Raw genomic sequence first — 13,813 nt, forward strand, 5'->3', positions numbered from 1 at the left:
TTCATCCATTCTTCACACTTCTGTTCACTATTTCCATGAAAAAGAACCTCTTAAAAGATTCCAGGAACCCTATAATATTTAGAAAGAGGAATTCTGAGCACTTTCATTTCTGACACCTCTGGACAAGTGAGATTTCCCTTAGCTCAGCCCACTCTGCCTCTCCTGCACCAGAGCAGGTCTAGCCAGGCTACTCAGGTTACCTGGTTATTAGGATGACCTAGAGAGTAAATCTGGATAAAATACCAATAGAGGGTAGGTTGCTTTGCAGATAATGTGTGTTCCTAGGACTCTGATGTGGGTAAAAGTGAATTTGTCAGTGTAAAGGAAGATTATCTACAATTCCCCCTACCTCAACCATGTACTATGTAAGGATAAGATGCAGTGGATTATTAGAGTCCCAGGAAGCCATGGTCTAAAGCTTGAGGCCATTAATGTGCCTCAGTATTTATGCCTGATACCTCAAGGTTATGTTTGTTACTTTGTCACAAAGGATTTTATCTTGTCAATCCTGGTTGTGGAGTAAGACAAGGCCATGGCAAGGTAGAGGACTAGTGGCATAGTAAAGACATTGTGTGTGTGTGTGTGTGTGTGTGTGTGTGTGTGCGCGCGCGCGCGCGCGCGCGCGCGCACGTGTGCATGTGGGTTTGTCCCTGAGCCTTTTTGCTCAAAGCTAGTACTCTACCACTTGAGCTACAGTTCCAATGCTGGCTTTTTGGTAAGTAAGTGGAGATAAGAGTCTCACAGACTTTGCTGCTCAAGCTGGCTTTAACCTGCCATTCTGAGGATTCAGCCTCCTGAATAGCTAGGACTACAGACTTGAGCCTCTGGCACCTGGCATTAAAGGTCCCAAGGCCTTGCTAGCCTGTACTTGAGCTCCACATTGTTACCTCCTTCTGATCTCCATGACAAGGAGGACCCCTGCTTTCCCCTCAGCTCTTTTGCCCATGCGACACAGCACCCCAGCTTCTCCTCAGTCAATATCTATCCAGCCAGTAGATAGAAGTCCCACATGGAGCCATTGTCCCATTAGTCAACCATTGTTCCTTAGTAAATACTTTGTTTTCATTTCAAGACCAAGGTTTCTTGGTATACGCATGTGGGGCCTGCTGTGGAAGGAAGACCAGCCTTCCCAATGGATGCTTGTCCAGAACTCATCTTTTTCCTAAATCATCTGACAAAAGGCCATTAGGTCCATCCACTGAGCCATCCACCCTCCTTTCCTGAATGTCCGGGGTGGCTGGTTCCAACCACAGCCTCATGCCAGGCCTCCTCTCTACCAGTCCTCCCCATGACTCTTGTGAAGTTTACCCTGGCCTCTCATTCATCCTCCCCTTATCTACACCAAAGCTCTCTCAGCATCTTCCAGCATGTAAACGCTGTACATGTATCTTGTTCTTAAACCCCCTCCCCACCCAGGGGGATCTGACCTCTGCTTCACTGATATATCAGTGATGTCCTTCAGTGTCCAGAGCAAGTCTACCAGCTGATAGGAGCTCATCAATGGACGTGTATGACCAAACAAGAGATAACAAAGTTATACATTCTAAGTTTCCAAGAAGGAAACTTCCATCTAGAAAGACACACATTGACTGCCAAGCTCAAATGTATAACCTTAAATTCTCTCTCCCTGCACCAGTCTTTCCAAAAAATTCTATTTGGGTTTTCTTTTTTTTGGGGGGGGGAGTCCGGTCATGGGGCGTGAACTCTGGGCCTGGGCGCTGTCCCTCAGCTCTTCAGCTCAAGGCTAGTGCTCTACCACTTGAGCCACAGTGCCACTTCTGGCTTTTTTCTTTTTGCTTATGTGGTGCTGAGGAATTGAACCCAGGGCCTCAGGCATGCAAGGCAAGCGCTCTACCACTGAGCCACCTTCCCAGCCCAAAGAGCTACATTTTTGACAGCTGGAACACAAGCAGAAGAAAGGGCCTTCTTGCCTCTACTAAGTTATATTTCCATCACAGTCATCTTACTTCCCACTTGACAACTGCTATTGCTGGATGGACAAAAGTATGGATAGAGATAAGATGTGAGAATGTTCCAGGCCAAAGGAGTAGCACAGTTAAAAGTCTCCAGTAAAACTGATTGATCCAGAGCATCTGGCTGCACTGGGGGAGTGAGTCCAGGGTGAAAGCAGAATCCCAAGTTGCAGGAACAACGATTTGGTCTTCTGCGGTGCCTCCACCAGGGAGGTACTTTCAGCATTCCTAGGTGTTCACTCCCCCATCACCTCACTAATATCCCAGTGTTTCCACGTGGCCTTTCCTTGGCCTTGGCTCTTCTGATTCACAGCAGGGCCTGCCCACAAGTGTTCTGATGATTTCCTTGCTTTAGAGAAAATATTAAGATGGTCCTCCCTCATATCGTGACCCTGCACCAGTTGACTTGGAAAAGCTTCTGGAAGCACTGGTCTTGGTGGGAGAGAACTGGTGGTCCTAAAACAGGAAATAATCTATCTGCCCAGCACCTGTCAGCCTTCAAGGGGCTATTCTGATGGCTCCATTGAACATGAAGCTGTCCACATTAAACAGGAAAACACATTGTATGAACAGTATGAAGCAGCAGGGAATGAGTGTGTGATGGTTGAATTTTCAGAAAAGCACACAGAGGCAGGCATGGAGGATGCTCCGTGGTGGCTTTCAAGCCCAAAGGCTAGAACAGTGGCATGGGAAGGTATGCAAAACCTGGAATCTGCAAGTGATTTGTGTTTGGAACCATCCAATGTCTAGCAAAAGGTCTCCATGTATGATATGGGTATGTGACAAAGCTAGTTACAGGACTGGCAGAGTTGCCCATATGACCCTCCATGGAGATAGCAATAAGCCAGACACCTTGCCAGAATGGAGCACACGTCCAATTCCAGCCTAGTGGTATAAGATACGGATTGAAGGGTATATTTCATTCTTTGATAAATGAGAGATCAGCTTCTGGGTTGGTTGAGAGACTCCAGTCCTCCACAGGTGCCCAATGATAGAGATGAAGAAGCTGAGAAAGAGAGATGATCCACAACATCAGAACAAACCTATGTCCCCACTCTCTTCTATTGGGGACCTCCAGATTGACAAGGTCATAGCTGATATATACAAGTTTCTAGAGTCTTTGAGCTATTGGGGAAAGGGGGAGGGTTCAGCCTGGATCCCAAGGATGGATGCTCTGGGGGAACGTACCAATCCACATTTTCTTCCAGCACAATACTGACCCTCTATATTCTGCCTTCCCTTCAGTCATACTGGCAAAGAAGCTGCATCCAATGATAGCCATGAGGGGTCACCATGTCCATGTCGGGCCATAAAAACCTCTGTCACCACTTCATTGGACACTACCCTCCTCCCATGCACAGACCTGGTTCCAGAACAGATAAAATAATCACTGCCTCTTCACACGACTGCACCATTTGCCTTTACCTGCATTGTGCCAATTCTCTACTGCAGTGTGGCTCTAACAACTTGAGTGTCAGATTATTCTGTACAATCACTTGCAGGGTCTCTGGAAACCTTTTGCATTCAAAGTCACAGTCCAGCAAAACAAGCACCAGGAAATGAATACTTGCAAGAGGGCATGTAGGGCTAAGGGGAAAAGGAGAGACAATTAAAGGGAGGAAATGGGGAGGAGAATGCAGTCAAGAATCCATTATATATATAGCCACAAAATTAGGAAAAGTAAGGAAAGGAGTGGATTGAACGAGGATGGGAATGGCGAAAGTGATGACACTGGTTAAAATGCGTTGTATTCCTTTGTATGTCCCTCCCCCACAGTATAACCCCTGCGATCACTGTATTTGATGTCGGTAATATTTGTGGAGGGGAAGGGGAAAATCAAATCGCTTAAATAGGGATACAGGTGGACCCATTGCAACAATGAGATGGACAAGTCGTTATGTCGAAAACGAACTTTACAACTTTCGTGCGGGGTGGGGGGAGCGGGGAGGATTGGGGGGGGATGGGGGGAGGATGGGAAGGGATGGGAAGGGGAAACAAAGGAGGAGGCTACAATGCTTGATAAGAAATGTACTGATTATCTTGCCCATGTAATTGTAACCCCTCTGTACAGTATTTTCACAATAAAAAAAATGTGTTGTATTCATTAACTGCTTTGGTAAATGATATCTCCTTTGTACAACTAGTTAAAGATAATTCAAAATTTTAAAAATATTTTGCACCTTTTGACTTTTCTTTGCCAAGATCTTATAGACTGCCTGAGCTGGCACACTGGAACAGGATGAAGCACAGGGACCTGGAAATTCAGGCAATATAGGATGCTTCCAGAGGTGTCCCGATACACATAAAGCTATGCAGTCAAGCTCTGGGAGACATTCCTTATCTACAGATTTATTAGTGAAATAAGTCTTGTTTCTATCATTTTTGGTGTAACATTACCACGATTGTTAGAAAAATTAAACACAGAATTTCGAAAAGAATGGACTGAATCCACAGTGCCCACACCCAACCACCAAGCAGACTGGCATTGGTTGTACATAAAATATGGACTTTAATGATTTGCAACTGAGATCTTAGGATTTACTTGTTACTTTGGCATCAACCTCATTCTGACACAGAGAAATAAGATTATAGGTCCACCCTCTGAACAGTAGGGAGACAGTACATTAGTTGAAATGTAGGTATATCCACTAGCCTTCTTAATATGGTAAAAAATGACTGGCCAGTCTTCTGGAATCCCATTCCCTGATAGAGAGCCAGAGCCCCATGTTGCATAATTGTGGTCTCAAGGACAACTTCACTGCAGCTCTGGTCACGGGCAAACTGGAGAACAGTCCTGACCAGAGCTTTAGCTATCCCCTTCCCCCGGTGCTCCAAGGCCACAGACATGTGAAGCAGCTCTAACTGCTTCTTCCCCAAGGGAGGATCCTTGACAGGCAGGACACCCACAATGCCCACCACCTGCCCCTCACACTCAGCCACCCAGAAGCAGGAGTCACGGGAGCTCAGGTAGGTCTTGGTGATATCAGCCAGATCTGTGCGTAAACAGGTGGACATATAGCGCCTCCAAGGGTATTCTGCAATGAACCACAGGAAAAGAAGAAGCATGCAGGTGCAACAACCAGCCAAAATCCATGAGCCATAGACCAGGAGTAGAGCAATAGGTAACCCAAGTAAGAGCAGGAAGGTTCGGGGCAGCCTCAGCACATGGCGGAAGGTGGCAGGGATGTGTTCCTCCATGCCCTTGGAGAACAAGGCCAGGACCCATTTGCAGTCACTCTCCTGGTACTTGCGGATGTGATAAGGAGCCATGGGGAGGTGTTTGTTTGAGATACCAGCATCCGTGACCCAAATCTAGACCTTAGTTCACACCTTCCCTGTAGCCCTGTAGGAGAAAGAGGAAGTCCTGTGAGTTCCCACACAGCTTCCAACCTCCAGGAACCTCCATGGACACCCTGCTCCAGAGTGTGTCTTTTTACTCTCACCCAAGAGGAAGCCTCATACCACCACTGGTAGTAGATGTGGGTTCAGAAAGAGCCTGTGGAAACTGGCTGTGTGGTGTTGGACATGCTACCCAACATTTCTGAGCCTGTGTGTCATTACTGCATGAAGGGAAAATAAGATCTGTCTTGTGTTTTGTTGTTGTTGTTGAGCATTTAATACAATGTCTTACATGGAGCACTAATATATACCTTACCCTCCCACCTGCTTCCCTCCCCCACCATTCTGGCTCTGTTACAGGCTGCCTATACTTCTAGTATGTTGAGATGGCTCCCCGTTGCAGGATAATTTCCTCTCCCCAATTGTGGAGAGAGGACTCTTAGACATTGCTGAATCCTATTTTTCCCCACAGAAGTTCCAGCAAAGCCTCCTTCTCTCTGGTAAGGAAGTTGAGGTTTCTGATAAAGCAAAAGGCCAAGCACCAAACTGCCCCTCACTTGAGATACAAAAAGTTGGGGGAATCCCCCACTGGCATCCTTACCTGGCACCCATGTCCTTTTGCCTACGCCATGGGTCCGAGCGTGTCCAGGAAGTCTCCAGTCCCTCTGTGGCATTCAGAAGAGACGGTCTAGATCCTGCCCATTGGTCCCTCATTGGCTGATTCCCAGATGGTCATAAAAACCAAGGTGAGACCTGGAAAGTGCTAGAATAGGGATCCAAAGTCCCTTCACCTGAGAGCCTCCTGAAATTTCAAAATAGTAGTGAAGGCTGAGACAGCCCATAGGTTCCATCGTCATGGGAGATCTGCTACTTTTCTTCTTGTTCACCTCAGACTTGTGTCTCCCGCACCCCCACAGCACACTGTTCTGTCTCTGACATCACCAGGCTCTACCACACAACTCATGCTAAGAGCCTGGGGACTGTGCCACTCACCCTAGATTCTTCACCCTAGGCAAAAATCCAGGTGCCCTGGTTCAGCAACAAGGTCCTTTGTGGCTGAGCTTCTTTCAGTTCAAGCCATACCCAGTCCTAGACAAACGCATCCTGTAGTTTCCCTGACACTGTCCTCACACTCCACCGCCTCTCTCTCAGGTCTCACTCAGTAATATTGATGCATTGGCTGAGGGCAGGCATTTTCTCCAGTCCCCAGTAGAGCGTAGAGCTGACATCAACTAATTGACTCAGAACAGTGGACAGCTACTATGAGTGCTGGTAGCCACACAGGACCAATCCTCACATGTGTCTTGTGTCTTACCTTAGTGAGGCACCTTACTAAGGCCAGGCACCACAAATGGGCTATTATTTCTCTGTGAACTCTCTTCTGTGGAAAGGATGCTTCCATTCCTATTAACAGCCCAGTCTCTGTGTGCCTTGTCCTAATAGAACAGGTAATGCTCTGCTTTTTTCCTCTTATGACTCCTAAAGTAGAAACCAGCATTTGCCTGGATTGTTAGATCATATTGATTGTGGTCTAAAGTCTGAGATAAAAAGAGGATGACTAATTTGAAGTCTTATATTGAAGGAGCAATTTAGGAGCTTTGAGTGTGTGGAAGACAGGGAGATGCCCTTCAAGCTGTGACCAGGATTAGGAGCCAGAGGCTTGGTCCCAGATCATAGGAGACCTCAGCCTCCTCAGCCAGTGAGATTTCCCAGGCTGAGGGAAGAGAGGAGTGGAAAACACTAAGGATGAAGGTCAATGATGGCCACTGCTCTAGGAAACGTTGTCTTCCCTGGCCACTCAGGGAGGAGTAGAGGATGTGGGTAGACCTGAAGCTACTGGGCCAGTATTCTAGTTATGTAGTGATGTTTCTATTCCACATACACTACAGGACCAAAGCATGACTTTCCTTGGAAGGTACATAGCTAGGATATGGGGCGTGTGTGTGTGTGTGTGTGTGTGTGTGTGTGTGTGTGTGTGTGTGTGTGTGTGTGTACAGTTTATCACATAGAGCATAAACCAGCAATGGCAGAATCAGGAGATACTCTAAGAGTCATGTGAATGATCCTGGCAAAATAATGTCCCCAGGTACGTGGGTACTATGTATAAACCTAGTTTGTTTTGATTCCAGAGAGTGGGACCTTGAAATGTAGCTAGGTATGGATCAGGAAGAAAACACTTTTTGTTAAATTTCTCAAAGGTCTTGTTTCCTTTCTATTCTTGTACCCAGTAGGCCTACTGCTGAAAGGAGCACCCTATTCAGTTTTGACGGCGGAGTCTTCTGCTCGATCATTGATCTTTCAAGGTACTTGTGGCCTGTCTGCTATGAGACATCAAGGCTGTGAAATCCACATCACCTGAGGGTATCTTCTGCGGGAGAAATACCAGGAGTTCAAGACTCCAATTGGGATGAGAAAAGAAGGGGTCAAAGATGATGTCAAGAGCCTCTTGGAGGCTAGATGGGAGAGATCAAATTTAGAAAAATCAGGATCTACCTGTGGGAACTTCCTATATCTTCTTCATGGCAAACTGGGAGTTGGTAACAACAATTGAAACCCAGGCCAGTGTTTACAAGCTGCTAGGGTTGGGAATATTAAGTTCTAGTCCAGCCAATTGTGTGTGTGTGTGTGTGTGTGTGTGTGTGTGTGTGTGTGTGTGTGTGTGTGCGTGCGCACATGCCATTCTTGGGGCTTGAATTCACGGCCTAGGTTTTCTGCTCAAGGCTAGCACTTTACCAGCTTTTTAATAGTTAATTGAAGATGGGTCATGTGACATTTCCTGCCTGAGCTGACTTTGAACTGTGATCCTCAGATCTCAGCCTCCTTTGTAGTTAGGATTATAGGCATGAGCTACTAGTGCTGGGCTAATTAGGCTAACTTTGAATATAATTTTGTTGAGTGGTTGCATTGTCTTGAATATATTTTAATATTGCCATGAACACTTGCCTGTTTGAAATTAAACTAGGAATGTTGAATGCTGGCCTTATTGAACAGGAAGCATAGGGTGAACTAGGAATAGGAGGCAAGGAGATAGGGCTCCAGGTGTGGGGAGAGTCTGTGTAATATTAACTAGATGGAAATCCAAGTCAAGCTGAGGGGCAAGAGGCTTGAGCACTGTCCCTGCCCCATCTCCCCTTGTGCTTGGTGTGACTATGGCTTCCCATATACACAGTGGCCTCAGTCACAAGATGACCTGAAGGTGGTTTGGGTCTCGTGGCTTCTCTGCTGTTCTATGTGCAGGAGCAGCTCTCTCCTTCTGGGTCCTCACTGGATATAGGATGCACTTTGGCCATGTTTGAGGCTGTGGCATGGCTGTTCCCACCAGCTGAGAGGTGAGGGCTGCTGTCCAACATCGCCAGTGTCAGCAGATGTGAACATGAACAGTCTCAAGTTCACTCACTTTTCTAGTCCTCACTTGAGGACTAGATGTGAACATTCCACTCCCTGATATAGTTCGATTTCATTTAAAAGTGATCCAGAGCCAGGCACCAGTGGCTCATGCTTATAACCCTAGCTGTTCAATAGGCTGAACTCTGAGGATTATGGTTCAAAGTCAGCTTGGGCAAGAAAGTCCATGAGACTCTTATCTCCAGTTAACTACCAAAGGGCCAAAAGTGGAGCTGTGGCTTACGTGATAAGAGTGCTAGTCTTGAGCAAATAAGCTCAGGGACAGAGCTCAGGTCCTGAGTTCAAGCCCCAAGACACACGCACATGGGCATGTACACACACACACACACACACACACACACACACACACACACACGAGCTTGCATCAATGAGCTTGCATTGGATGCTATGCTAGCATCCAATGAGTGAAGAGGCCTACTGAGTCCAATGGGTACAGCACTCCCATAGATATGCAGGATCACTATGACCTATGTTCTTAGGGGCAGGTCAGTGACCACTACCTGTAGTGATGTGATCAGAAATCCAGAGGGATTGGGGTGGAGATTTTACAGTATCCGTACATGGATCTGCCAAGAAGACCCCAGACTATAAGCATTCTAAACCCCATCCCCCTTCCTTTCCATTGTTCTTTTTAAGGGACAAAACTGGTTGTTATGAGGCTTAATTGAGCAAGATTTTGGAAGAAATAGAACACTTGCTAATTTTATAGCCTCTGAACTCAGTGACTTTCTCATTGAATTTCCAAACATTTGAGAGAGTTTGTGTCTCTTACATAAGCTGTAGACTCCCGAAGCAATATATTTTCCATGTTAGTATATACAATTGGACTCTGACCTCCTCAAGGCTGTCCTGACTTCCTGGTTCCACAGCTGCTCTAACAATCTGGAGGGCCTTCCCAACCCACTACATAATCTGCAGGGGACTTTAACCCTCTCCCCACCCCCCTGCCTTTCTTGTGCCTGTCCTGAGGCTTGAATTCAGGGCCTAAGAGTTGTCCTTGAGCTTTTTTGCTCAAGGCTAGTGCTCTAACAGGTGGGCTACAGCTCCACTTCTGGCTTTTAAAGTGTTTAATTGGAAATAAGAATCTCATAGACTTCCCATGATCTTCACAGAGCTCAGCTTCCTGGGTAGATAGGATTACAGGACTGAGCTAGCTAAAGATGCCAGCTTTAAAAAAAATTATTAGCGCACGTTGTTTGTCAGAAGAAAAGGTCATTGTGATATTTCTATACCTGTAGCTAACATGTCTCAATCAACCTCCATCCTGTCACTCTCCCTCATCCTGTGTGTGTATGTGTGTGTGTGTGTGTGTGTGTGTGTTGGTCGTGGGGCCTGAACTCTGGGCCTGGGCGCTATCTCTCAGCTCTTCAGCTCAAGGTTAGCACTCAACCACTTGAGCCACAGCACCACTTCTGGCTTTTTCTGCTTATGTAGTGCTGAGGAATTGAACCCAGGGCCTCATGCATGCAAGGCAAGCATTCTACCACTGAGCTACCTTCCCAGCCCCTTTCCCTCATCCTTATATTCCTTTTTTGTCTTAAAACAGTTTAAGTGACTTTTATTCTGTTTTCATACATGTAAAAAAGGATGCCTCACACCCTTTTGTTAGGCCTCCTTCCCTGTTGTTGTTGTTTTTTCAGTAGAGGACATAAGTCTAGGTTTTAACATGAAATCTCCCCGTATTTCTTTCTTTCTTCTACAAATTGGAACTATTTATAATTCTGAACCCAAGTGGAAATGAGATACTGCCCAAAAACAATTACAATAAATATAGGCTTCTTGATCTGCCTTCAAATTGTACAGTAGGACTTTAAAAATTATTATTAAGTAGCTGTACAAAGAGATTACAATTCCAAAAGTCAGGTTATGAGTACAATGCATCTTGATGAATACCGCCCCTTTGGTTTTTCTCTCCCATATTCTCCCTCCCATCCCTATGCCCCAAATTTTCAATGTTAAAATATAAATCAAAGTTTTTCCAATGCAAGAGAGTATACAGATTCTTGTCTTCTTTTAGCCCAGTATCACTACTTTTGTAAGAAAGAATAACTTTTTTTATATGTTTTTATTGTGGAAATACTGTACAGAGGGGTTACAGTTACATGAGTAAGGTAATAAGCACATTCCTATCAAGCATTGTTATCTCCTCCTCTGTTTTTCCCCTACCATCCCTTCCTTTCCATCTTCCCAACTCCTCCCACCCTCCTCCCAAGTTGTAAAGTTCTTTTGCAACATAATTATTTTATTTTATTTTATTTTTTGGGGGGGGGTCCGGTTGTGGGGCCTGGGCACTGTCCCTCAACTCTTCAGCTCAAGGCTAGTGTTCTACCACATGAGCCACAGCACCGCTTCTGGCTTTTTGCTTATGTGGTGCTGAGAAATGGAACCCAGGGCCTCATGCTTGCAAGGCAAGTGCTCTACCACTGAGCCACCTTCCCAGTCCCAACATAAATTTTTTAATGGATGTCTTCCAAGCACCAGAGTAGCTACTAGTGTACAGTAACTGAAGGAAGTTTCTCCTCTTTCCAGTTTTGTCTGTGCCCACACCTTTCAGTGCCTCCTGGGCTCTGAGCCTCCCTCATTGATTGGTTAGCTTCAATGTTTATTTCTGATAATGGCTCTCCTTCCAGTTTGTGAGCATCTTGGGGGGTGTTATTAATCAGGTGTCCTCTTGAAAGACAGACCTACAGGAAATCTACAGAGTATATGAGAGGAAACTTACGAAAGGATTTCATAACTTGTGGTGTCACTATCGAGGGGAGGGGAGGCAGAGCGGAAACTCTCAACAGCTGTGCCTACAGGAAGATACTATGGAGTTGCTAGCCTGGGAGGGCAAAGGCTTCTTCTCTAAGATTTCACTGTTTCATGGAGACTAGAAGAGTACAGCAATGAGTTGTATGGGACATGAGGAACTGTTGTGCAGCCACAAGTCTGACGAAATGGAAGGCTTTAAGGAGAAATGAGGAGGAGGGTAAGGAGGATGTAAGACTGTTGAAACACTAGTTCTTGTCTACAAAAATTAAAACCCGGGCTGGGAAGGTGGCTCAGTGGTAGAGCGCTTGCCTTGCATGCTCGAGGTCCTGGGTTCGATTCCTCAGCACCACATAAACAAAAAGAAAAAAGCCGGAAGTGGCGCTGTGGCTCAAGTGGTAGAGCGCTAGCCTTGAGCTGAAGAGCGGAGGGACAGCGCCCAGGCCCAGAGTTCAGGCCCCACGACTGGACCCCCCCCCCAAAAAAAAAAAGAATCTCACAAAAATTAAAACCCACAGAGTTCAAAGGTCAGGAAACCAGAAGAGAGCCACTCCCAGCTTGATCCAATCAAAGGTTATTAGGCAGAGATCATGGCAAAAGTATTGACTAAGATTGTGGTGGCCTTTGGGCAAGGTGTAATTCTAATAACGTCTTTGGTTAATATTTCTAGTGAACATATTTGTGAGTTCCCTACTTGATAACAAATGGATTTATTTATTTGACTTGAAATTGTAACCCCTTTGTAGAACTACTTAATAATTTTTTTTAAATTTTATTTTATTTTATTTGTGAACATACTGTACAGAGGAGTTACAATTACATGGGCAGGATACTACTTAATAATTTTTAAAGGAAAAAGAATTGATAAAAAGTCTCTGGCACAAAAGTGCAATGTCTGTGTGCCTCTGATCATGTAAAAGAATATTTAGCAAAATGAACTGCAGGAAATGGAAATGAGTTTTTTTGTTTTTGTTTTCTTTTTGTATTGTTTGTTTATCTGTCTTTGGGAGGGTAATGGATGAACTTGTCACCTGACTTATATAACTGTAACTCTTCTGTGTATCACCTTTATAATAACATAAAAATAAAAATGTTTAAAAAAAGAATCAGTGTAGAGAAGAAAGCAATCTACAAGCAGAACCTGAATCTTCATCTGGAAACACATGACACATGGGTGATGATGGTGATCATAGGTTTAAGAAAAAGTTTTGTAGGGGCTGGGGAGGTGGCTCAGTGGTAGAGCGCTTGCCTTGCATGCATGAGGCCCTGGGTTTGATTCCTCAGCACCCCATAAGCAAAAAGAAAAAAGCCAGAAGTGGCGCTCTAGCTCAAGTGGTAGAACGCTAGCCTTGAGCTGAAGAGCTGAGGGACAGTGTCCAGGCCCAGAGTTCAGGCCCCACGACTGGACCCCCCTCCCACCCAAAAAAAAAAGCAAGAAAAAGTTTTGTAATCCTCTGTTTTTATTTAGAGTTAAGATTTGGCATAGGGAAACTTCTTTGGATACTGCATTGAACCCAACAGACCTGTAACACCCTACCCTTATCCCCCACTCCAAAACAAGGTTTTTCATACAAGAATCCAATCCCAAATTGGGAAAAATAGATTTGTGTTGGAGGTAGGAATATAAAACTTGGGAAATCTGGTAAGATCAACCATTTTCATTCCTTAAAATCATACATTTGTAATTGTGTGTGTGTGAGAGAGAAAGAGAGAGAGAGAGAGACAGACAGACAGACAGACAGAGACAGAGTGTTCTGGGGCTTGAACTCAGGGTCTGGATGTTGTCCCTGAGCCTTTTTTGCTCAAGGCTAGTACTCTACCACTTGATCCACAGCTTCATTTGTGGGTTTTTTGGTAGTTTACTGGAGATAAGTCTCATGGACTTTCCTGCCTGAGCTATTTTCAAACTGTACTCCTCAGATCTCAGCCTCATGGGTAGTTAGGAATACAAGCTTGCCCCACCAGCACCCTGCACATTTGTGATTTTTAATGTTGGCTTGGGTGGGAATTCTGTTCCATACTTTTGTTGTTATTGGTACCAGTTCTCCCATGTGATTTTTTAAATCCATAATAAGGTCTATGTGCCTAGCAGCTGAAAAAAATAAAAATAAAAAACAATGTATGAAATCCCTTTAGTTGGTTCTGGCATGCCACCCCACTTCGATATGCTACTTCAATTATTATACTGTTATATTTTGGAGAATAGTCCTCTCCTCCCCTTTCTTTCCCTCTCCCTCATTTTGAACCCAGGTTTCTCAAAGGCTAATCTCTCATTGATGTTCCTAAATGCTCAAAATAACTCTGAACTCAAGCAATGTATGGCAAATGATTAAAGACAGAGGACA

At 45.1% G+C, this 13,813-nt stretch overlaps 1 protein-coding gene across 1 annotated transcript; it reads right to left on the reverse strand.

The window, feature by feature from the left end:
- Positions 1-4,481: 4,481 nt before the first annotated feature.
- On the reverse strand, positions 4,482-5,928 carry LOC138804563 (probable N-acetyltransferase CML1). The gene is made up of 2 exons (XM_069988888.1): positions 5,914-5,928; positions 4,482-5,316 (listed from the first exon to the last, which is right to left on the reverse strand). Exon 2 carries the CDS (start codon positions 5,241-5,243, stop codon positions 4,560-4,562), a length of 684 nt encoding a protein of 227 aa, XP_069844989.1. The 5' UTR covers positions 5,244-5,316; positions 5,914-5,928; the 3' UTR covers positions 4,482-4,559.
- Positions 5,929-13,813: the final 7,885 nt, after the last annotated feature.

The sequence above is a fragment of the Dipodomys merriami genome, unplaced genomic scaffold, assembly GCF_024711535.1.
Source record: "Dipodomys merriami isolate MVZ:Mamm:240054 unplaced genomic scaffold, mDipMer1.0.p SCAF_37, whole genome shotgun sequence".
NCBI classification, from domain to species: domain Eukaryota; kingdom Metazoa; phylum Chordata; class Mammalia; order Rodentia; family Heteromyidae; genus Dipodomys; species Dipodomys merriami.